At 33.0% G+C, this 26,709-nt stretch overlaps 1 protein-coding gene and 1 pseudogene across 2 annotated transcripts in view; both read left to right on the top strand.

Moving 5' to 3' along the window:
- Kcnh7 (potassium voltage-gated channel subfamily H member 7) overlaps positions 1-26,709 on the top strand; it is a 467,633-nt gene that overhangs the window by 401,840 nt on the left and 39,084 nt on the right. For both annotated transcript variants that reach the window (XM_047545449.1, XM_047545450.1), the window contains exons 7-8: positions 7,028-7,427; positions 19,092-19,291. In XM_047545449.1, coding sequence (XP_047401405.1) covers positions 7,028-7,427; positions 19,092-19,291 — 600 coding nt within the window. The remainder of the gene's footprint in view (positions 1-7,027; positions 7,428-19,091; positions 19,292-26,709) is intronic.
- LOC124981266 (60S acidic ribosomal protein P1-like) lies at positions 14,483-14,960 on the top strand (annotated as a pseudogene).

Below are 26,709 nucleotides of genomic sequence, written 5' to 3'. Positions count from 1 at the left end.
ATGTACTACTTCTGTTTCACAACATAATATTCTACTCATTCAGCAAATATTTATTAACTACCCATCAAAGTTACTGGCACTCTCCTGGGTTTGGCTCTTTAGACAAGAGGAAGACTCTGGCAACTTTGATTCTAAGACTGGAAAAGAGGAAGTGGGGCCTGGCAGAGAGCAGAAGACCAATAATACGTAAACCAATAAGTAACTATGCAAGATGATTTAAAAAAAGAGTAAACATTGTGATGCCAGCAAAGCAGGTGGAAATGTCTTGGGAGGTTGGCTAATTTACACTGGGGGAGTAGGAGAGGCCACTGAGGAAGCACCATTTGAGTTGAGACTTAATGAGAAGGAACCAGCCACATGAAACCACTATGCAGAGCATTTCAAACACAAACACTTGTGAAAACAGCCCAAATGGGAAACAGGCTTGGGTGCTAGAGGAACAGAAAGAAGGCCAGTGATAGGCAGGCTCAACTACAGTAAGGTGCTAAGATCTCAAGATGCTTGGATAGGAACCAAATCGCATGGAGTCATGTTTTTTTTGTTTTTTGTTGTTGTTTTTTTAATTGTGGCTGGCCGTAGTAGTCTTTGAAACATTGGATCAGGAATGACATTGATTGACATTTTGAAAGATTGTACAGGCTTTTATCTGCAGACTGGAAATTCAGAAGAAGAGCAGGGGAACCAGACTAAAGTCCTTGCTGCAATAGGGGAGGAACAACACGACACAGTGGTAATAGAGATGGAGAGAAGTCGGTAAATTTAGGATACGTTTTGAAGGTAGGCTGTCAAGACTTATTAGTAGATTAGTTATTGTATGAAAGAGTATGAGAAAAAGCAGAATTAGGGATGGTTCAAAGATTTTTTGTTGTTTTTGTTCATTTATTATTGTTGAAAAATTGAGAGAGGGAAACAAAGGAGTTGCTTAAGCAACTTTCATAGATGGTAAATATCCAGATGGATAAAATTCTGCAGAGAGGTGGGGGATGTAGCTCAGTTGTAATGCTCTTGCCCAGCATATTCGAGGTCCTGGGTTCCATCCCCAGCACCACAAAACAACAACAACAAAACATCTAGAGAGAAAAAAGTATGTGTGGCAGACAAATTTCTGTTTTGGCCATCTAAAGTTTGAGATACTGATCACTCATCCAAGTAAAGATAGATGACTTGTAGGCAAGTCAGGCACCCCAGGAGCAAGCACAGAGAAATGCATGTGAGTATAGTGAAATGAGATTCATTGAATGAAAAATCAGACATAATCCTGGCAAAGGTTGATTTGAATCAGTGTTTCTACACCAGGACCAGGCACCAATTTTTGTGGGGGTTTTTTGGGTCTATTAAAAGTCTGAGATTCATATTTGGTAGTTCTGAAGGAAAACCGTGAAACTTCCATGTTTTTTAGGTGGCAGAAATTATTCTGCCCTTTGGATAGACAAGATCTAGTGGCAATGCATGGAACAACAAAGTCCAAGATAAAGTAATCTTGTGTTCTGAGGTGAACATTTCTATGAAATAAATGCAAAAATACATAAAGGAATGGAAATTATAAGAATAGGGATGATTTATTAATTGCTTAATGTTAACTGAATTATCTAAATGTTTCCTTCTATGCATCATAACATCATGGATTAACTTCAAAAAAGGAACTTTGTCAATGCCTATTAAACATTAAAGTCTTCCTTTCAATTCCACCAAATGTTTGACTACTGTAACACTGTAATTTTATTTACACCAACATTAAAGCAAAAAATGGAATTTTATCCACATCATTTGTTTATAAAACATATCTAATGCTACAAGTGTAATGAGACATATACGTTTTTACTAAAGAAGATGTAGCATGATTGCTTATATTTTTCAACATAACCATTTAATATTTTGGTTTAAGCAAATGCAGTTTTGCTAAACTAAAGGATCTTCTACAATACTAAAAACATGTTGAAGAAAATGAATATTGGCAATATTTGGGCTTGCTTCTGTCACTAATATCGTCCTGATGCTAATGCCATCAGAAAGGGAAAAGATTCTGTATTTCCTGGTTTTGCAATATCAGACATCACATTACCCTTAGCAAACTACCTTAATATCATTGATGAGAGGAATAATGTTATAGCCTCAGTCTCCAGAAAGTCAACTTTGATTGACTGTCTCAAATTTTCTCATGTTTAGTTTTTTGTGGCAGATTTTAATTTCTAAGACATTAACACTCAAAAGCTGGGGAATTATACTTAGTTACATGTTTCATAGCTTCTGTCTTCTCTGAAAATTAGGATTGATTTGTTGACCTCTCTTATTTAAGATTTACTTTTATTTTTCATGAATTTTGAATGCCAAAATAGTCTTACAAACTGATTGTCTACAAAGTTCTTTGAGGGAAAAATCCCAGTAGAAAAGAGGAATTTCTACTCCCATTAATATATTTGACTCATTAGTCTGATAGATGAATTTTGGAATAAATATGAGGAAAATTTCTGTATAGAAATCCTGCTCATCTTGTCAGTTGTTCTTTCTGAACTTGATCTTTACAATAGATGACATTAGTTTGTTGGAAGTTTATAATGTTTAATATAGGACGCATATTCATGTTGAAATTTAAGTAAGGTGCTGTCTCTCTTTAGGTAGTCCTTGACTTGTATTTGACAGAAATCTCCAAAATTCTGGGGCTCAACCAGTGAGAGATATAGGATCCCCAATTAAATAAATAATTTTGCATTAAGCTGATCATTTTAGTCATGTTTTAATGTGATTGATCACATATTGCTGGAGATGGCATGAGGTACAGTTTTCCTTTGGAAAAAGTCAATTCTCATTTGAAAGATATAGCACCCATACTTATTTATTTGATGTAACATTTGCCTACTATGATTTAGAATCATTTGATGACCAGTTTTCCATGTCACCGTAAAGAAAGAGAAGTCAAATTCAAATTGAAACACAATAGAATGCTAACTATACAAACAAAATAAAGCCAAGTATCTCAGTTGTAAATATTGCTGAATATAGGAAGAAGTTTCCAGTGAGGTTGTTTCTTTAAAAGCCATGCTTTGGCTGGGTGTGGTGTGCACACCTGTAACCCAGGGACTCCAGAGGCTGAGTAAGGAGAATCACAGAAGGAGGCCAGTCTGAAAGACTTTGTCTCAAAATAAAAAATAAAAAGGACTGGGGATATAGCTCACTGGTAAGGTTCCCCTGGTTGAATTCCCAAGACCCCCCACAAAATCCATAATTTTTGGAAGTAATTGTGAGGTTTGGTATGAATAATGAAATGGCACAGTAGGTAATTCCCAAGGTCCTATACACATTCAAAATATAGCTCTTTGTGTTAGTGAATGTGTTGTTGAAAATATTGAAATGATATTAGACAAGATGACAAAGGACTACAAACTAGTTTTAATACTGAGTTTTATCAAATAATTCATTGAATGATGTATATAAATAAAAGGCTATGAGAAAATTAGCTGAAATGAAATTTAAAGCAAAGAGTGTAGAATCTTGAAATTTATTACTTGTGTTACCTGCTTGCATGTGAATATTTTCTTAGAAACAGGATGAATGATGAATTAAGCAGAAGGTTTCATTTATGATTTATTCTGTCAGCCCGGTGGATGAAACCGAAGAACACATACTTGTATTTCCTCACTTATAAAATAATAATCATATCACTTACCTATAGGTAAAAGTTTTAGAGAGTCTTTGTGATAAATATTTTAAATGTAATATTCTTGCAAATGCTTACAAAAAAAGTAAAATTATTTTTAAAAATTCTTGAACATAAGATTTTCTCTTATTGGTGAGACTTTCTGATTTAACTGTAACCAAATTTATGCTTCAGTAAAGAGATGTTTAATACTGATAAGAAATTACCTAATTTCAGGCCTTAAAAGAATTCTACTGGTATTAAGGTAGAATATTCCCTGATTTATTATACAATGTCTAGCAAAAAAATGACAGATATTTTAAATACAAATTTAGGGTCGAATGTTAATTACAAAACTACAATTGTATATATAGTCAAGAAAGTTAAATACTTAAAGAAAACTAAATTCTATCTCAGTATAAGAAGGCATCTGGGGCTTTTAAATAAACTATGGATGTGGATATGTTTTTAACTTGAGATTTGATGATATTCATTTACCAACATCAAATATGAAAAGTTGAACTTCTGCAAGAAAAGTCATTTTAAATTAAAAAGTACTGACAAAATTGATTAAAAATGAAAGTCTAAAGAAAACTTCCTTTGCTGTGACATTCTGGCAAAAAGAGTTTGAAATATTCAATCATGCTTAATGAGTTCTAAGGTTGAATTGGTACTGGTAAGGTGTGGACTGGAAGTGTCAAAGTTCCATTGTGTCCCTTACTAGCAAAGTACCTTGCTTTGAAAATGAATCACCTTTTCTTTAATATCTTATCATTTCAATATGGGTTTGTATTTTTTAAAAATAATAACACATTACCACCTATTGAGCTTTTATGATTTCAAAGTCTCTATCAAGAGTAAAAACTAGCAAAAAAATATTTTTCTAATACCAGTGAAAAGCTCAATAAATAACATCTAAGAGAAAATTCTTTATTGCTTCTCTTTTCAAATGGGTTTGAATAGGTTTGTGGATAGTTTCATTTGTTAGATTGTTAGAAATTTAAAAACTGGAAAGATAGACTTCTATATCATATCTGAATATTTCACACAATTAGGTATGCTGCAGGATAACCATGCACTTGAAATCATTTTTCTTCAGTTCAATTCTGACATTAACATAATATTATAAGGTAGTCATAGGTTCCACTTTTCACTTACAGATAGTATAAAGAGAGTTTGTTGTACTAAAAAATGGGAACTAATAGTTCCCAACTGATCAAGAGGAGACTAATAATACCTTTGTCTACTCTCTTAAATTTGGATGCAGTTGACTCTCTTCATTCTGTAATATGGGGCAAGATACCTTAAATCTTTAAAGAAATATTTAAATAGAAAAATAATATAATTATTGCAACACTAAGCATTGTATAAAAGCAATACTGTACACAACTGTCACTAATAATGAATTCCTAAGTGTATTAGCAGAAGTTGATAAAAATAGAAATAAGGCCAGGGCATTTGTTACATCATCAAACAAAAATGTAAGTGATGTTTAAAGAGAAACATGTAAAGTGACCATTTATTGGATGTTATCTGCAACTCTTGTTAGACATTTTTATTCTCATTTTCAAATGAAGAAACTAAAACTCGGGACTAACTGAATAACTTATCCAAGATGACATATTGATACAAAAGCAGAATTCAATTGTAAGTTTGTCCATTCCAAGGTCCTAGCACAAAACTATTAAACTAAAATATTGCCCAAATAGTAGAAACTAAAATGACCTTGAACTCTCCATCAATCATTGTGAGGGGATGTACTTTTAAATCTGTGAAGAAGAAAAAAAACTACTATTTTTTATTACACTCTAAAAATATAACACAGCACTGGAAACAGAAAAGACATAACCAAACCTGAAAAAAGACCAGGGTCTAGTTATAGTAACACTATCTCAAATGCACAAATTCCTCTGACTTTTGGAGATTTCCAATAATATTATTACTATTATTATTATTATTATTATTATTATTATTTACAGTGCTGGGATTGAACCCAGGGCCATGTGCTTGCAAGGCAATCATTCTACCTACTGAGCTATATCCCCAGCCCATCCAATATTATTTTTTAAAAAAGAATTTATGTAAGGGATTACTTCTTTCCTTGTTACTACCATGGTACAAGGAAAATAATTACAGCACATACTATAACATTTTAATAAAAAGTTTCTTCTTGATATTTAGTGTTCTTTTTTCACCATCAATATTAATAGATAAGGGGCAATAGTTATTTTATGTGCTATTTCTTCAATTAAGATATAACTGTTCTTAGCACAGTTGGATTACTTTGTAAAATAAACACCAACAATGAACAGATAAAATGACTCAATAATTGATTGGTAAATACCATGTAACTATGGAATAATTATATGCCCTGTGAATTATATAGTACTTATAGTTGACATTATTTAAGAAACCTAAGAAATGAACTTGTAATTTGTACTTATCAGATTTCAAGTCCAAACAACCAGTTAAGTATCCTGTTATTATATAAAAGTATCCTATCATTAGATACCTGGTCAGTAATAATCATGCAATTAGTTACATATATCATACTCCAAAGCAAAATACAATCATAATATCCTTGGCGTATTGAGAAACAATTTATCCATTTAACACATTTAGGAAGAAAAATGCATTTAAATGCAGAGTGTAATTAATGCATGCAATTATCCAATAAGTGTTCCAACAGTTAACAGAAAGAGAGAGCTTGACTGGCTCCTTCTCGTTATTCAGGTCTTTCTCAGTTCAACTGTCAGCCCTCAGCACAGCCTTTCTTGGTCTTCTTGTCTAATGTCATCTCAGCCACACCCATGCCCCTAAACACCCCCCCCCTCATAATATATTGTGTCGTGGTATTCTGTTTAATGCCCTCATTGCATTTTTCACTCTGGGAAATTATTTTTTTTTTAATATCTATTCTACCCATTAAATAAAGTAGGTCTTTATCTAATAAAAAGACCTAGTTTCTTTTTTAGAGAAGATGTTGTTTCTACTAAATATGTCTCTGTTAGAAAGGCAGGCATTCCTCCTGTTCAACACTACAGTCCTGGTGAGTGTTTTGGTAGGCAGAAGCACTGGGATGGTGGTTGGTGAATGAATGAATTAGTACACCTTATAGACAAAGCACTTGCTTAGGGTTTAAAACGAGATAGATTATCTGTGCCACAAGTCTTACCTGGCAAGATATTGAAGTAAGGTGCCATATATTCAAAGCATTTTCCAATGCAGATTTAAAACTTTTTTTTTTAAACTAACCTTAACATTTAATTCAAACACACAGATATTCTCAGTGCTAACATATCGTTTTAACCTGTTTCCAACAACTCTGCCTCACATAAACACACTTTGGATTGCTTGCCAACTGTTTCTAACTGTATACATTTATTTCTACAGACAACCACATTAATTGGTCTTTTGAAGACTGCTCGGCTCCTTCGTCTTGTGAGAGTGGCCAGGAAACTGGATCGATATTCAGAATATGGCGCTGCTGTTCTAATGCTCTTAATGTGCATATTTGCCCTGATTGCTCACTGGCTGGCTTGCATTTGGTATGCAATTGGGAATGTAGAAAGGCCATATCTGACTGACAAAATTGGATGGTTGGATTCCTTAGGACAACAAATTGGGAAACGTTACAATGACAGTGACTCAAGTTCTGGACCATCCATTAAAGACAAATACGTCACAGCACTTTATTTTACCTTCAGCAGTTTAACCAGTGTAGGATTTGGAAATGTGTCTCCTAACACCAATTCGGAGAAAATCTTTTCAATTTGTGTCATGTTGATTGGCTGTAAGTAGATTTCTCTTTTGCTATCTGTTAGGATAAAATAGTACCACAAAATTGATACTCTAGAGAACATTGAGAGTAAAGAAAAATTATAGAAAAGTGTGGAGATAATGGAGTTACATACATGGGTACTGTATTCTATGGAACCCGATTCTTTCTGTGAAGTGAAAGACACATAAAGGCCTTTCTGGACCTCAGGAAATCATGGGCATAAAATTGGAGTGACATGGGTCTTGGGATTCAGAAACTGAAACTTGCAGTTCACTCTTGTTGCTATTTAAAAAACTGGTATCATTTATTACTAATAGATATTTTCTATTTCAAGCTCAGGTCAGGTTATATTAATATTATTGATAAAGACAGATAGACAGATATAGATATAATTTTAGATAAATATAGATAGAATCATATATGTCATATATATGTGGGTATTTATATATCATCACTATAATTATAATGTAAGTTAATTTTGCAAATAAACATATATATATACATACACATGCAACACATATATAGTTGTGTGTATACATACCTGTATTTTCTCCTGACATTGACTAAAAATCCATTTTCCTATATTACTCCAAGAGCTAAGTATTTGGTCTTTACCTTGTAATGGGTTGCTGTTAAGAGCATCATTTATTACATATATTCTTTGGAATAAAAAAAGAAATTTAGGTTAAGGTGAAGTGAGGTTAATGTTAATATTTTTTAAGAATTATCCTGTGAAACCACCAAAGCTAACCTTGATGATAGCAAGCATTTAATTGGCAAAAGTATGATTGATTTTTACAGCTTCAAGAAGAGCATCATATTTAGAATACGTACAAAGTTGAAAAGAGATCTGATGTTCAATTTTTAAATATCTACATAATGACTACTGAAATATGTTTAAATAAGACCTATTTTAAAAACTTAGATTCTCCCACTTTATTGTTTACTCTTTAGAAAATGTACTTTGCATATATATATACATATATATGCATACATTTGTTGTTTTCTTTTTAATAACATTCAAATAAGAAGACAACACATTTAAACAACTAAGATATTCTACAAATTCAACCCAAGCCTTGACTACAAACACAGAAGTAACATTATATCCAGAAGGAATTGGAGTCTACTTAAAAAAATTATGATTTCATCCAGATAGATTGAATCTTTCCAAGCAAATTCAGTCAAACTATTTCATGATTGTAATGACTAGAATAAACTTTACATTGGTTTTACACTTTAGTGGCATAAGTAACAAGCAAGGAAAAGAAAAAGGGTTGTTATTGATTGTTTCTTTTTAAGAAAACAGAATCTGTATTTAGAAATTTAGAATTTTCAAAACATTATTTAACCAGTTCATCATTTAGTGATTCTCACCACAGTGAGGATTAAGAAATATGTGGTGATATTTATTATGTGAACTATTTTAAATGAAAGAAAGTTCAGTTCATCAGTTTGTCTATACCTAATCTCTAATTCCTAAATCAAGGAAGTGTCAGCAGTTTGCTTTCTTACTTACTTTCTTTTTCTTTCTCTCTCTCTTTCCCCCTCCCTGCCTTCTTCTTTTCTTTCTTTCTTCCTGTCTTTTTCTTGCTTTTACCAATACAGAATCAGATTATTTCTACTGATCCCTTAAAAAGAATCTATTTTTCCTACACATAAATTTTATCTTTTAAGAGAAAACACTCTAGTTAAATTGAATACAGTACAATAAACTCACAATCCACATAACATTTATTTTCCTAAAAGACTCATTTTTATAAATTTAATCAAAATGGAATTGTGTAAAACTTAATGTCACACAGGAAAAAGCTTACAGATATTCCCAGAGAACCCTATCATGACCTATTATGGAAGAAATAATAGTAAAATTAAGACTTGCAACTCAGCAATAAGAAGAATGTCAGAAATTTGCTAAGCCATTTGATGTATATGGATATATTTGTACCTGCTATTTCCAGCTAGAACTAGGTTAGGAAACCATTTGGTTTTCTCTGTTTGCTAAATTCATTCTCCACGCATATACTTCACACTTCTCAGACTCATTAGGAAGCCTAATTTTGACCTAAAAATAAAACGCAACTGAAAATGTAATGTAAAATGTTATATACATGCTACTTATAAACATAGCGATTATCAAATTTAACTCTCATCATCCTTGAGCTTCTTTAAACTCAATCTTCATACTAAAGATATTTTAACACAAGTTGTAGAATAAAGGTAATCAACTATGTGCATTACAACAATATAATTCAAGAAAACTTAAAAGAATTAAAAATTGGCATCTAACCAAATGCAAAAAATTCCAATTTCTGTAAAGGTATTTTAAAAGCTGCTACCTAATTACTACCTAATCGCTTCTGTTTGAATACATGAACAAGGATCAGAAAATTCATTTTTACTGTATGCATAATTCAAATGAAAAACAAAGGGAAATTAAGCATTCAAGTGTAAATATAATTTATGCTCATTTATTTGTATCTATGCTAATTTATAATATAGCTTTATACTTTATTCAAATTCTAGAAATGCAATGTATATACTTAATTTAAAGAAAAACACATAAACTAGTAAGATAAGAACAAATGTCTTCCATCTCTAACCAGCTTAACAAACAACTTGGGAGAATTTCTCAATTGCCTAGACTATATAAAACAGTTACTAGCAATGTCTACTTCCAGCTATGATGGAGTAGTCTTACCACTCCCTATTAAACAAATAAACAAACAAAAGAATAAACAAACAGAAATCCAAACAAAATGTATAAGGAAATTGCTTTCGGATATTGGGAAATAAGCAGGGAAATGTGATCCCTGAGAGAAGAAAAAGAACCAACATGGCCCTATCTTACCCCTGGTTTCCTGCCTATGGACACCTTCCTAACCACAGTGAACAATAAAGCAAAAAACAATCAAAGCAGACTACAAAATCCCCATTGAATTAAGAAAACAATATCAGAGGTTGTGAAGGCCAGGGTGTCATGGTGTGCAATACAAAAAGAAAAAATAGAAAACAAAACAAAGGAGAGACAACTATGACAAAGTAAAACTCCAGAAAACTGCAGGGGAATCCCCCTGAGTATTAATAGATACTAAGACACAACTACATGGAATGAAAGTCCTCTTGACCTGGCAAAGTAATATACAAGTACTGCAATCTAAACAATTTTTGGAGTTCACACAGGTTTGGGAGATACTGAAATTCAAACAAGCAGAGTGGGAACCCCCCAGTGAACATCCAGGATATTCATTAGAAATCTCAGGAAAATAATAATGCCACAGTATCAGGGTTAATCTAATTCTAACAGATCCTTAAAAACAAGCCTCAAAAATACAAGCCAATCATCAAATTGTCTAACTATCTGGAAGAACAATGTCTAGTGGGCAAGGAATTTTTTGGACGAGACCATAACAACAAAAGAAACTATGGGAAAATAGAAAAAGGGGATTACATCGAACTAAAACCTGCTGCAAAGCAAAGGAAACAAACACTGGAGTGAAGAGACAACCTGCAGCATGTGGAAAAATGTTGACAAACTACTTATCTGACAATGGGACAAAGGATTAATATCCAGAATATATAAGGAACTCAAAAACTCAGGTGGTAAATAACTAAGTAATCCATTCTTAAAAGAGCTATTGACCTAAATAGACATTTTTCAAAAGAAAACATACAAATGTTCAACAGGTATATTTTAAAATGTTCATCATCACTAATCATCATGCAAATGCCAATCAAAACCACAGTGAGAAATTACCTCATTCCAATAAGAATGACTTATCAAAAAGATAAATACTGGCAAATTTGTGGAGAAAAGAAAACACTTGCACACTGTTGGTAAGGATATAAGTTAGTACAGCCATTATGAAAAACAGAATGATGTTCCTCAAAATCTTAAAAATAAACCTGCCATAGACCAAATGGTCCCACTACTGGATAGATATAGCCAAAAGAAATAAAATCATTCTGTCAAAAGGAAATCCAACCCCCATGTCTATTATAGTATTAGTCACGATATTCAGAAAAGGAAAATAACCTGAATGTATATCACCTGATAAATGGATAAACAAAATATGGAACATATCCAGTGGAATACAATTCAACCTTAAAAGAGAATGAAATCTGTCATTTAAAATAACATGGAATGGACAGAGCTAAAGATATTTAAGTAAAATAAGTCAAGAAAAAAATGGAAATTGCATGTTCTTCCTCATGGGTGGAAACTAAAAAAGTTGACCTCAAAGAAATTGAGAGTGTAATGGTGCTTACAAGAATAAGGAGGAAGAAAAAGGGGTAGGGAGGAATGAAAAGAGATGGATCAAGGGCAGTGAAGTTATATTTGGATAGGGATAAAAAGTTTTGGTGTGCTATTACACAGTAGGGTCACTATAGATAATGATTGTGAAAAGAAGAAAGAATTTTGAATATTTTCATCACAAAGAGATGATAAAGGAGGAGACCGGTAAAGTTGCACTGATTTATACATTATGCAATGTACACATGTATCAAAACATTATGGGCAGGTTGATGTGTCTATGAATCATTTTATAATAAATTTAAATTTAAATAATAAAAATGTCTACCATTTTAAAGAATGAAAAAATGCAGCATGGATCAATATTAATTTTATAATAGCATAATTATAAAAAATAATAGATACAGTAGGAAGCAGAAAAATGTGACCCATAATCAAGCAGCAAATCAAGTAAAAAAAGGAAACTTGAACTGACGGAGATGATGAGACTAACAGAATACCAAGTACTTGAACAAATGTGTATGTGGAATCCCCAAAACTAGGGAAGAAAGCAGAAATATAACAAGAAAAATAATGCCTGAATTTTTTCCAGTATTGACGACAACTATAATCTATAGATCCAAGAAGTTCAGTGACTCCTAAACAGATTAAATGTAAATAAAACATATCAAGGCACATATTAATCCAATTTTTGGAGTTGGCATTTTGGTAATGTACCTGTAATCTCTGCAACTCAGGAAGCTGAGGTAGGGGATCTCAAGTTTGAAGCCAGCCTTGGCAATGTAGGAAGAAGACCCTGTCTCAAAATAAAAATATAAAAAGAACTGGGGATGTAACTCAGTGGTAGAGTGCCCCTGAATTCAATACCCAGTACCAAAAACAAAAAATATAATCAAATTGCTAGAAACTCATTACAAATGAAAATCTTAAAAGGGACTGGGAAAAAAAGCATAAGGTTACGAGATTTGTTATTAGAAACAATGAAAGCTAGAGATAATGGAATAAAATCTTTCAGTTGCTGAAACTAAAAATATCAACATAGAAATCTGTCTATACTGCAAAAGTGACTCAGAAACAAAATGTGACAAGATTTATCATAAGCAGATAATAAGAATTTATGAAGTTCTTCAGGCAAAAGGAAAATGATAGTGGAAAAAAGTTTCAAACACAAAGGAATGAACACTAGAAATGATAAATATATGAGTAAATTTAAAATATTCTCCCTTATTTTAAAATTTCTTCAAATAATTAACTCTTTAACATGAAATTAATATCAATGAATTTATATGTTTTATATGTAGAAAGAGAAAGTATGACAATAATAGCACAAAAAATGGGAAGGTGAAGTGGAAGTGTATTAAGATTCCTACATCATACTTGAGGTGTATTATGTTGTGTAAGGTAGATATGATAAATGAAAAACATATTGTAAATACTACCCTTACACCTAGCAGACAAATAGGGAGGACAGAATGAAATGTTAATAAATCCCCAGCGGGATCAGGAGACTGAGACAGGAGGATTGAGAGCTCAAAAGCCAGCCCCAAAAAAGCAAGGTGCTAAGCAACTCAGTGAGACCCTGTCTCTAAATAAAATATGCAATAAGGCTGGGGATGTGGCTCAGTGGTCAAGTGCCCCTGAGTTCAATCCAGTACCAAAAAAAAGAAAGAAAGAAAGAAAGAAAAAGAAAGGAAGAAAACCAAAACCAAAACAAAGAAAAAACAAGAAATCCAAAACATAGCAAGAAATAAGAGGTACACGTATAAAATAAATAGCAAGTTGGTTGGTTTAAGCCAGTTATATCAATCATTACATTAAATGTAAATGATTTAAATACTCTCACTGAAATGATGAGACTCTTTCAAAAATCAAGACCAAACCATGTGCTATGTAAACACACATACACCTAAAATATAAAGACACAAGTGAAGAAAAACATGAAAAAAGTGTTCATGCAAACACAAATCATGAGAAAATTCAGAGCAGTATTAACCACAGCAATCCAAATGTATGTACATTCAAGTAAAAAATTTTAAATTATATGAAGCAAAATCACTGATGGAACTAAAAGGAGAAATAGACAAAATTCACAAGACAATCTACAAATGTAGTCTGAAATTTCAACATTCCTCTCAATGTTTTATACAATAGAAAAAAGTCAATAAAATATAGAAGACTCAAACACTACTGTCAGCTAACTTTGCTTAGTGACAATTATAGAATACCAGCAGAATACACATTCCTTTCCATTATGTGTGGATAATTAGGCAAGACATCATATGCTAGGCCATGAACAAGTCAACATATTTAAAAGTACTAAAATCATACAGAGTATTTCTCTGACCATAAAAAAAAAATTCCAAGAATAAGTACCAATAAAAGGAGGAATAGGAGAGAAAAATGGGTAGATATTTGGAAAGTCCCCAATTCTTTAAAAATTAGTAACACACTTCCAAATAATTTATGGTTCAAAGAAAAAATGACCACATGGAAAATAGAAAATACTTTTACTTAATGCAAATGAAGGAATCATCTAAAGCAGTGTTTGGAGAGAAATTTATAGCTTTACGAGTCTATTTTAAATGATCCTAGCTTCTATCTTAAGAAGCTGATAAAATAATAATAATTAAAAAAAAAACACAAGCACATTAAATAACACAGGTAGAAAGAAAGGATAATGGAGATAACAGCTGAAATTAAGGAAATGGAAAACATACAATAGAGACAGTGAATAGAAATATATTTTGACTCTCTAAAGGCCCATAAAATTGATAAACCTCCAACCTGATTGAGAAAGTTACAAAAATCCTGTATGAAAGAAAAATGTTACTATAAAGTTTACAGAGAAGCAGGTGCCACCAAGGTACTGGGTCCTTCCAAGAAAGCCAAGGCAAGAGTTGGTGAGCCTCAACTTCATCGGCACTTTAGCACTATGCCCAGCAGTGGCCTCGCCGCACTCAGTAGCATCACGGCCTAGATCTCGAAGCTAGCCTCTGTCTACACGGTCTGCCCTCAAAATTCATGACAATGAAGCGACCATCACAGAGGATAAGATCAATGACTTCATTAAAGAAGTTGGTATAAACAAACGTTGGAGATTTTGTTGCTTGTTTGCTAAGACCAGGTTCAATGTCAGCACTGGGAACCTCCTATGCGATGGAGGGGCTGATGGATCTGCTCCAGCAACTGGACCCCCTCCACCACTGCTAAACCAGCCGAGAAGAAAGTGGAGGTGAAGAAAGAGAATTTGGGAGTCTCTTGATGACCTGAGCTTTGGTCTTTTTGACTAACCTTTGTTTGTTATATATTCAGTAAGAAACTGAACTTTGGGGACAAGGGGTTATAACTTGGTGGTAGAGCACTTGGCTCCCACGGGTGAAGCTCTGGGTTAATCTGCAGCACCACAGACGAAAACAAACAAACAAAAAATATTAAACTCTGGGAAGAAAAAGGGATAATAAAAGAACATTATAAATTGATTTATTACAAGAAATTAGACAATTTAGATGAAATGCACAAATCTTTGAATGATACAATTTACTAAAATCAAAATAAAAGATAATTCTGGACCATAAAATAAAAATTGATAAAGTTGATACCTTCAAAATTAACTTCTGTTCTTCAAAGGACATTGTTAAGAACATAAATGAGCAAGTGATAGGATGGAAGAAAATATTTTAAATATATAAATATAAAAAGAGTTGACATTCAGAATATATCAAGAGTTCTTTCAACTTCAAACTAACAAGATAACTCAGTTCAAAAATGAGCAAAATATTGGAACAGACACTTCACAAAAGAATGGCTATGAACTACATGTGAAGATGTCATCGGGCAGCAGGGAAAGCCAAATTAAAATCTTTGTGAGTTATACACACTCTGTAATGGTTAAAAATAAAGATTACTATGCCAAAAGTTGGAGAGGATGTGGAACAACTGGCATTGCCATACATGCTGGTGAGAATGAAAAATAAAACAACTTTGGGAAACAATCTGGCAGTTTCTTATGAAGTTGTACATACCACACAATTCAGTAAGTTCACTCTTAGGTGTTAAAAAGGAAAATAAAAATATATGCACACACAACAACTTGTGCACAAATATTTGTGGCAACTTTATTCAGAATAGTCAAAAACTAGAAACAGTGAACTTCCATCAATGGAAGATTGATGTGGCATTGCCATATGATGCAAACCAATTTGTCAATTCAAAACCCAAAACAAATTACTGATAAACACAATTCTCAACATTATGCTGAGTAAGTCAGACTCAAATGAGCAAGTACATTTATTTCAATTTATACAAAAACCAAGAAATTGTAAACTAATCTGTACTGACATAAAGGAGTCTAGTGGTTGCCTAAAGTCTAAACTGAGGTACACAAGGAAAACTTTTGTGGTGATGGAAGCAGCCATATCAATTATTGTGTTTACAGGATTATTCATGTTAGTCCCAACTAATTGGACTATTTAAAAAGCATGCATCTTGTTATATGTAAATTATGCAGCAATAAGTTTATAGTTTTAAGTACATTTTTAAAATATATCTGGGTGCAGTGATGCAGGACTGTAAATCCACTGACTTTGGAGACTGAGGGAGGAAAATCACAAGTTTGAGTCCAGCATCAGTAGCAGCTTAGCAAGACCCTGTCTCAAGATTAAAAAAAACAGAAAAAGAAAAAAAAAAAAATTAAAGGAAAGGACTGGGGATGTACCTCAGAGATAAAACACTCCTGGGTTCAATCCCCAGTACTCACCCCCACAAAAAAAAAAAAATTGTATATAACACATAGGAAGACAAAGTGTATTTGTTCTCTCAGCAGAGTTCATCTAATATGCGAAAAACAGTGAAATGTATTAGCTTGGATAACACTTTGGGCATGGTGTGCTAAAGGAAGTTTTAAGATATACCTGTTTTATTTCTATAATAAACTAACAAGTAAACCATTTTGATGAAACAAGAACCTTCTACTAAACAAAGCTAAGTAAAATATTGTTTTGAAGAGAAAAATGCCCACCTAAAAATAGCCAGCATGCTTTCAACTGGTATTTTATTCCAGTTGATGGATATCAACTAAATAAGGTATATAAATATAAAATATAATCATTTTGTTGTCTCTATCTTGCCATCTTTAGCTCTACTTGCTTCCTCTATAACTAAAATAAAACACAATAAAATAAAAAACAAGTCTTTTGTATAATTTTAAAAATCATCAGCATAGACTTCCCCAAGAGATATATTTCAGTCATTCATTAGGGTCTTCAACTACATACTTACAATCCAGATATTTCATCATAACAGTAAGTGGGAAGTGCCTATTTATTACATAAACTAACATTTCAATGGTAAGATGGAGATAAAATCACATATTTATTAAAAACTAAATAAAGATTTATTTCTTGACCTTTTTCCCTTTATGTAATTGTGTGGTTTAGGTAAAATAAGTATCATTGATTATGTGCTCTTAGAATCTCTGAGCATGTGATAGGTACTTTGGAAACATAATAGCACATAAAGATACATCCATCACTCTGCTTAGGATGGGCAAAATATACTTCCTACATGAGTCACAGGAATTAGTTTGTGACAAATATTGCTGATCTCTCTTAGTAATAACGTATTAATTTACTCAAATCATAAATAATTTAGGGCTGCTGCTTCTTCCTGTGGAAGGTACATCCTAAACAGCGTATCTACCTTATAAAGAGTTAATGTCTCTTGCACAGGCCAACTCAGCTCGAGATCTCCTGGATTAGTCTGGATTTCCAGAGAAGTAGATTCATACATGACAAATAAATAGATACAGAGATACAGAGAATTATTATAAAGAACTGTCATAAGCAGTTATGGAGGAGAACCAATGGTATAATTTTATTCTAAGTCTGAGTCCAAGTCCAAAGTAAGAGAAAACATGTCCCAGCAGACATGCAGACAGAGAATGTGTTGTCTCTTATGTCATCATTTTGTTTTTTTCAGATGGATAAGATGAAGCCCACCCAGAGTGGGGCGTTTAATCTGCTTTACTCCTCAACTGATTCAAGAGTTAATTGCAACCAACACACCCAGAAACACCTTCACAGACTCACCCACAGTAATATTTAACCAGGTTATCTGAGCACCCTGAGGCCTAGTCAAATTAACAATATTAAATCTCGTATCCCCAGCTTTCAGCTCTTTCAATTATAAAAAAAAAAAATTTAAAAATTTAAAGGGTTCCTCTTCTTTCCCAGGCACATTCTCTTGCCTGGGCTTCTATGACAAACAAGGAAGGTGAAAACCAGGCATGATAAGATCAAAGCAGGGAGGAAAAAAGCAAATGCTCAAGAAAGCATAATGCTGCTGTTGCTGCTTTTCCCACCTGCTGGGTAAACTGCAGTTCCAGTGCCCAACACACAATCACCTCTAGGGACCCGACAGATACCCAAAAACAATATATATATATATATATATATATATATATATATATATATATATATAGATGATATGTCAGGTGATTTAGAGTTAGAGTATTTCTTTTTTAGAATTATGTGAAGCTGAAAACAAATATAAGAAGGAAAAGAGAAAATACACAAAGATCTCATTTTAAATCATAAAGATTTAGCTCAAGAAGTACTAATGAGGATATTTTACCTAAGTACTGAAAATATTGCAAGGGATGTAATAACATTTTCTTCCTATATGTGAAAGAACAAAAATGTATTCTATTCTTTTCTTAAAAAATTAAACTATATGTATTTTCTAGGCCAGAGATATATTATTATGCAAAGAAACTGTGAAAGTGAAATAGAATAAATTAAAAATCATATACAAATTAACACTCTAAAGAAATTATAGTCTTCTTTAAAAATTTAGTCATCAGAAAATCTAAAGTTTTAAAAATAAACTTAAAATTTATAATAAACTTCTGCTACTATATGGTTAGATTTGGGGCTAAAAGGCTGAAATGAGTCACAGTTTTAAAATTAATATTTTTAACTCTAATTCAAAAAGTGGTTTCAAAATCCCTAAAAGATAGTTTTGTCCATGAATTTTTTTCAGGAAAAAAATTTATGGTGATTGATAGCATACCTTATTAAAAATAATCAAATGATATATTCCAGACTCATTGCATCTCTAGTCAATGCTCCTGGTCACAAACTCAGATTATAAATCATTTGAATTTTTGCTTTAATTTAAAATCCATAATGAAATTGAAAATCTTTCCTATTTTTACCATTAAAATTATAAAATTTCAAGTGCTGCTAGTTTTTGTTTGTTTGGTTTGGTTTTTGTTTGTTTTTGTTTTGTTTTTGCACATGAGCCAATGGTAAATCTGCATAACTGGACTGAGATAATCAAAATCTACAAGATTGATATCCTGCGAAGATATACTGTACCCATGTGCAGTGTTCCCCCATAACTTTGTTTTTTATCCAATCCAGCACTAATGTATGCAAGCATTTTTGGGAATGTTTCTGCAATTATCCAAAGACTATACTCGGGAACTGCCAGGTACCACATGCAGATGCTGCGAGTAAAAGAGTTCATTCGTTTTCACCAAATCCCCAACCCTCTGAGGCAACGACTTGAAGAGTATTTCCAGCATGCATGGACTTACACCAATGGCATTGACATGAACATGGTATGTATTTCTGTTTCCCAAAACAGCAGTGCTACAGGCATTAGAGCTATAGCCAAAATGAAAAAGCCAGTCTCACCAGCTTTGAATCCCTTGCTTTTGTTTTCTTCTCTCGGATGTTTATTTTCTCCCCTGGAGATAGTGTCTCATTCTCAATTCATGGCATTGCATGGTGCTATATCTAGTTATACTGTGTGGCAAAGGCATTATAACATGATGCAAACTGATATAACTGTGTGTTGTAGAGTTCCCACTTCTGGTTAGAGAAAGTCTAGTTTTAGCTGGGACTTGGGCTTTCAAAGTATGGCGTAATTGCCAGCACCCAAAAAAGTAGCTGGACCCATGTAAAATTAAGATTTGGCAAGTAAACTGTAACAATGCCCCCAAACAGAAATCCAAGGTTAACATTTTTAAAAGGAGGACATTTTGAAAATTTTTAGGAAAAGATTAGGGAGCTTAAGTATGTTATAAGCATTTTCTGATAGGAAGTTTCATGCCACTTTCAACAATTTTTCTATATTTTTAAACAATTAACTATGTGCCCTTTTAATGTACTTGGTTTAATGAATCTTTCCTTTCAAGGGGAAAATATGGACTTCTTCATATATTTTAAGTAAATTTGACATCAACAATCACTTATCACAACCCCACCTCCTGTTATCACTGCTCAAAAATCAATATTTATTAGCCTATTCTAAAGAGCTCTTTTATTAATATGGAAAAGGCTAAAATATTTTTACTTGCTTTTTTTGACTTTTAGAAGATCCTTTTTACAGATAATTATACAACAAATCCAAAGTCAATGACATATTGTTGAGCTAATAGAAAAGAGATTAAAATTTGGAACCTTCCTATCCAGCTAATCCTTCACTGGACAAGGATCCTGTTTCTGAGAATTCATTAGAAAATAAAATCACTCACATTTAATTACATCAATTTCATAATATAAATTTTTGTAAGTGAAACTATAGAATTTAGATTGATATTTTTTTGTGTGACCAGCAAAATTCAACCCAAAAACTAGGTTTCAAAATTAGGGATAATGGTGTAGGAAACATTGCAAATATTGCCCAATTTATAAGATGTATTCATAGTCTGTGGATAAGTTTATCATAGCTGCATGAAATTTATTTGACTGAGAAATAAGAATATATCATTTTAAAACTTTTAATTTGAAGAAGTATTCAAGTTAGAACATTTCATACAAAATTCTAGCTTAATTCCATGAGTTATTTCCAACCATCCCAAAGTTCATTGTGAAAAATTCATTTGATATATTCCTCTCCCAGGGGAGCACTTTAATCTTGCAAGAAAGAACACTTATATATTGTTCATGTTTATATATTTTCATCAGTATGATTGTTTTAAAAAGCATCAGCATTCAAAACTTATCTGGGAATCTCTACTGCTGGGTTGATGAAGCAGTGTCAAGATTTTTAATCAATAAGTGTCACTCAATTTTATTGTTCCACACTGCCAGATTATTTAAATAACATCAATAAAGCACTTATTTATTTTACCTCCCTCTCCATAAACTCTAGTTTTATGACCATTTTTTTGTGATGAAATCTACTTTGTGACAACTATTTACCTTTCATTGTTTTACTCTATTACCTATGAATATGGTTTATATACCACTTGCCTATTTACAATGTACTTATGAAAGATTTATCTCTTTCCTGTCTGCTTCACACCTTAATACATGGAATCACAACACCCACCGGTAAGAACAGGAGGTATTTATATCCAATTTAATTCTCGTGTAAATTGTGGAGAACACCCTTGTTATCTGTCAGGTTTAGAGCTTGTTAAATGATTTCCAATGTTAGTTCTGATCTTTTTTGCATGATGTAGCAGAGGAAATACAAAGTAAGAAACTGGGGAAGACAACCTGGAAGAGGCCAAGTTCAGAATAGATATTCTTAAACTTAACAACAACTTGACCTCTAATATTTATATACAGTTTCCCACTCCCCACAAAGATTGATTTCTCTGCCCCTATTCCCACTCTGGTAAAGGTTATGGGTATACGGTTTGCATTAGATAATTGTCATAAAGAAAATGTCATTCTATTTCATCATCCTCTATTTTCATGATGTAGGTGCTTTTCTTTCCTCTCATCTGCATGCCAGTATTACATGATCCTGGAGTATGTGGGCTCTAAACCATGTGCCGCTGAGTCTTGCATGTGGTTTTGAGAACTTGACTTTGCACGAACTTCTCGTTTGTACACAGTGTCTACATTTTTCATTTTGTGACTGCAAAGTGAGTAAAAAATCAAAGTTCAAGGTAACTGAAAACTCAGCAAATGGAAGATGCTTGCTTATTAAGCACAGTAATACAAAAAAAGTTGATTAGAGAAAAGCAACTGTACTCTTAGCTTATTGAGAGGTTAAAAAAAAGTGGACATTTTTACCCCCAAAACCATATTGTTAAAATTCTTGTGTCATGTCAATTTATTTTTAACTAAGCTATAATTTAATAACAGTTGAAGATAGTCTAGATTTATGTATTGTGATACATGAAAATACATCAAATTTGTTGTATTTTGCATTGGCATCCCATGTTATTTCATTTAAGTATAACCTTAAATATAATTTCTCATGAAACATTTCAGGTCATTTTTACTGTTAATCATGTCCAATAAAGTACAGGGTTTCTGAACATACTATATTAATTGATCTAAAATTATTTTCATTGCCTGAAAAGGAAAGAATTGACCTCAAAAAGACATGACTGTACTCCTTATTCCTGCATCTTTTATGTTTTGTGAAAGCAATTGCCAGAATGTTCCATAACTAAAAACATTCTGGGAACAATTACTCCCTCAGTCAAACCAATGGTTGAGTACAAACAGAAAAGGGCCAGGATGATGATTCCTTAGAGTATGATTTCAGACATAGCATTCTAAAAATAATCTCAAAGATATACACAGGTTAATTCTGAAAACTCCTTTTTACCTGTAGAAAACTGACTAGTTAGGAATGAGGAGATGCTTTCTCAGTTTAGGACTGATGGCATCTCAAGGAATTTCCATAAATCACAGCTATTTTTCGGATCCAGTCTGAAACTCTCTGAGGTTTGCCAACATTTAGTTTCAATACTACTAAAATAATGAAAATTATCTTCCATACCAGTATAGAATAAAGTGGCATCACGTACACATAAGAACCTGACTTGAATGAAGAAGTGTCCTGATGGTTCATATATCCTCCTGGATGGAAGGAAGTGACCCATTTAAGAAAGAAATCACTCTATAATTTAATGTTATAATGCCATGGAAGAAAAACCTCTATAAACATCTAATGGAGAATTTATTCCATACCTGAAACCAGTGCCCAGAACCCACATTGAATAATGCCTGGATAACAGGGATAATAGAAGTAAACACAGATAGGGAATCAGAAGACGTAAATTTGAGTTCTCAGTTGCCACTAGTCTTGGACAAGTCACTTAACCTCTTCGGTAATTTCATCAAACTTGTTATTTTCAAGTATTTTTAAAGCACAATACTCAGATATGGTAAATGGGTAAAACAGCTATCATGAGAATTTTTCTTCCTGAAGACAGAGATTCTAGTCTATCTGCCGCCCATCTCCTCCCTCCCTGCTGTGAGCATCTGAGTCTCCCTTGTGGAACATCTGCTTCTGTACGGAGTATTATTCCAAAATTACTGGACTAGGTGGGTGGCAGAATTGTGATGACAGAGATCCAAGGAGAATATTTCAGGTAAAGATGAGCAAAAGCATCAAAGCATGTATGAAGAGTACAAAGCAGAATTAGATCATCCAGATGCACCTTTGTTTAATTTCTTTCTTTTTTTTTTTTTTTATACGAAGAAAGGAGAATATCTGAGTGATTTTAGCATGGGGCACTGATGGAGGAAATTTTGAGAGACAGACATAGTAAGGAGATGGAATAAGAGCCTAAGAAAAGGGATAAATTATTCAAGTGTGTGTGGATAGAAAAAATTTCCCTGAAGACCAATAGGGAAGAAATGAGAAAAGGTGAAGATATTGGCATGGAGAGAAATTCTGACAGCTCCTGCACTACACAGTCTAGCCTCCTAGGTCAAGCAGATACTAGGATGGTGCCTGAGAAAGGACAGAGGTGTGGGACAGGAGTGGAACTGGAAAGGGGAGGATTCTTTGAGATTTCAATCAAGAATTATCCTAGTAGGTTAAAAATATGTAGACTCACAGTGGTATTCTGAGTGACACTCCATACACTTGTAACGTACCCAACAAAGAGAACCAATCAAAGTGAAAAAGAGAATAATAAATGATATACTGTATAATAGAAATCCTTATTTCTTGGGGTGACATGATTTCCAAGGAAGATCATGAACATTTGATTTTCTTCACTTTCACAACTCTTTCCTAGTTATCTGCCTCCATCATTTCTGCTTTCATGATTTACCTCTACTGCTTCAGAAACGTTGTTACACTTATTTTCTACACACATTGAAATAACACCTTATCTATTCCAGACCTTCATGTTCAGATCAGTGTTTTAATACACCATAGTGAAATGTAATGGTAGGCTCTTTCAGTTAGGTTAAATTCAGCAACTCAGATAAAAAAGTGTATATACTTGTGATAATAAATCCCACACCATTATGAAAGTAAAATTTACAAAATAGCATGACTTGCCTTCTATAGTATAGTGTTTTTAATCCTCCTTGTCTTATTCTAAATATCCTTTATTATATTGAAGTTCATAAATGTTGATAAAAAAAACTGATCAGGTCAAGGTATAAAAGGTCTTTAATAAAATATTTTAAAAGGATGCCCTTATGTCTAACTTCCTCTGCATATTCAAAAAGGGGATAGAAAATTGTCAAAAACTTGCATTTAAATTAAAATGACCCATGGAACAGGTGATACCTTTTGGTTTTCTGTAAATAAATATCTACTTACTTTTAGGAGTTGAATTTAAAAATTTTTGTACAATGCAATTGAAAAACTTTTTATCTGCATTTCGATTGGTTGACAGGAGCTTCCTGGCTTTTTAGAAATAGATAAGTATTAAAATTTTGCACTGACAAGGTGTTCACTATTTTCACACAGTCACTTTTTGAAGGTGAGGTGGCTGATGTTGATGTTGCTAGAGATAACACCCAGGGCCTAAGCAAGCACCTTACTATTAAGTCCCATCCCAATCCCTAAATGTATCATTCTTGATCACCTACTGTAGCCAGCCCCCAAACAATAGGTTCATAAGAAAGGGCAAAGGTCACCTGCCCTTCCTATTTTACACCAAAGCTGCTTACCTTAAACTTCTAAAAACAAAAACAAAGAAAACTCCACAGATAATATTAGTACTATCTGGAATTCCTGGACATAAACAATATCAAGCTAAAGAAAAGACAGGCATCTGATGTTCTCAGGTCACAAATGACACTTGCTTAGTCATTTTTTAAGAGATAATAATCACTTCATCCTGGTCTCCAACCATCATCCAAAAGGAATATACAGGTGACATCATGCAGAGTTCACACGAAGTGAGAAAGTCTTTCTTCAGTGATGAGGTCTGACCTTTTACAACTCCTGAGCCAACAGAAGTAAGGACAGCATGACCTGGGATTGGACACATGACAAGCAGTCATTGCAAAAACCTGCTGTGGCACTGAGCACACTCTGCCTTCAGTTTCTCCATCTATTGGGAGTCTTACTCTTAAAATAGTAGGAAAGTGGATATTATGTCTCAGACTGTTTTTAAACTCCTTAAAATAATAGTCCTATTTGAACAGGAGTCCAAAGTGCAATTTCTTATGCCAAAGGAGATGACTTATTTCAAAACACTTTCTTTGAAAAGGTAGAATCAGGGGAGTAGTTTAAACTCAATTCCAGTTCCCTTCATCAACAGAGTAAATCAATAATAAAAATTAGAAAAAGATCCTCAAAGTTCACATATAAAATATTCTTTGGAAATATGATTTTTCAGTGTCTTTTAGTCTAAATGCCAGAGTAATTTAGCATTTCTCAAATTTAATGAAATCAAGTCACCCACAAACTTCCCTAAATTAAAAGCCCAGTATTTTCTTCAGTGGAAGACATACCCAGTGGGCTGGGAATTTATACAAAGAGATATGTAAATATTTACCCAATACATCAGGTTTCTTAATATTTTTAAGGATTAAAAAAATCAAAAGTAGTTCATCCAACCTAAATTATCATATAGCCTTAAGGTATCAATAGCTCAAGAAACTTAGATACATTTTCATTGCTTCTCTTAGTTTAGACATAGTCATGTAAATCAGAATGAACAGGAAAATATGTAAATACTACAACTTACATGCTAGGTATATCTATGGAACTCTCTTAGTTGGCATTTTGGCTCCTATAGGCCAGATGACTCTAAGCTGAACTCTGCATTTACCCTTCCTATTGGAGGAAGAGTGTCCATCACTTTTGTTGGCATATTTTTAACCCTTCAGAGTTATGCTAAACAATTTATATTTACACTGTAATTCATTTTACACTCTAGTGGTAATATTCTATTACTACCCTCATAGAACCAAAAAGTATTGTGTTTAGGAATACCTAACTATAGTGGGAAGATAAAACCAAGACTCACTCCATATCTGTTTAATTATTTTATTTGAATAATAGTTTAGTCATCATGCAGTTCTGTACTGTGAATCACAGGAAATGAGGAAAATGAGGTACTAGCTTTCACAAAGAGACTGTTAAACCAATCTACCTATACCTACTTTGCCTCTGAGATACTCTAAATATTTCACAGTACAAAACACCAGGACTGATGTCAGAGCTTTAAAATGAAACAGTTCCCTTTGACTAAGGATCTGAAGAATGGAGGGACATAAGATACCAGAAAAAAAATAATGCTATAGGGTACAGAATTTCACAAGCAGAACTAATGAAAAGGAAACAAAAGTATATAGACTAGCTTTGGATAAAATAAGCAGATATAGGGATATTCTTGGGGTAAAGCATAGAGGAGGTATATGCATAATGGTCAGAATCAAGAAAAGAAAAGCAGGTATGCATTTCACCACACCCAGTAGGGGTGCGAATACAGCTACACTACTGTTACATGTCATTTGTAGGTCATTATTCTTAAGAATGAGGACAGCATTAAGTGGAACTTTAAATAAGTGCTTTTCTTTATTCCCATTCTTTTCATTCTTACCTATCTTAGCACACAGAATTAGGACCCGTAGATGCTTTTAATGTCCTATTAAATGTAATGAATGATTCCCATGAGAATATGGCTTTTATACTAGCAATTCTTAGAAAGAAATTACTTTAATCATTGAAGAAAAGTTAAAGGAAACTGTAAGACCTAAAGTTTATTCACATTGAAATTATAGAATCACTGTAAATAATCAAACAGTATAAAAAACTTGTTTCAAAGTGATTAAAAATTACCTTATACCTTTCCACTTATCCATAGAC

This window comes from Sciurus carolinensis, chromosome 3, assembly GCF_902686445.1.
Source record: "Sciurus carolinensis chromosome 3, mSciCar1.2, whole genome shotgun sequence".
Classification (NCBI taxonomy): Eukaryota; Metazoa; Chordata; class Mammalia; order Rodentia; family Sciuridae; genus Sciurus; species Sciurus carolinensis.
This window is presented reverse-complemented; position numbering and strand designations above follow the sequence as displayed.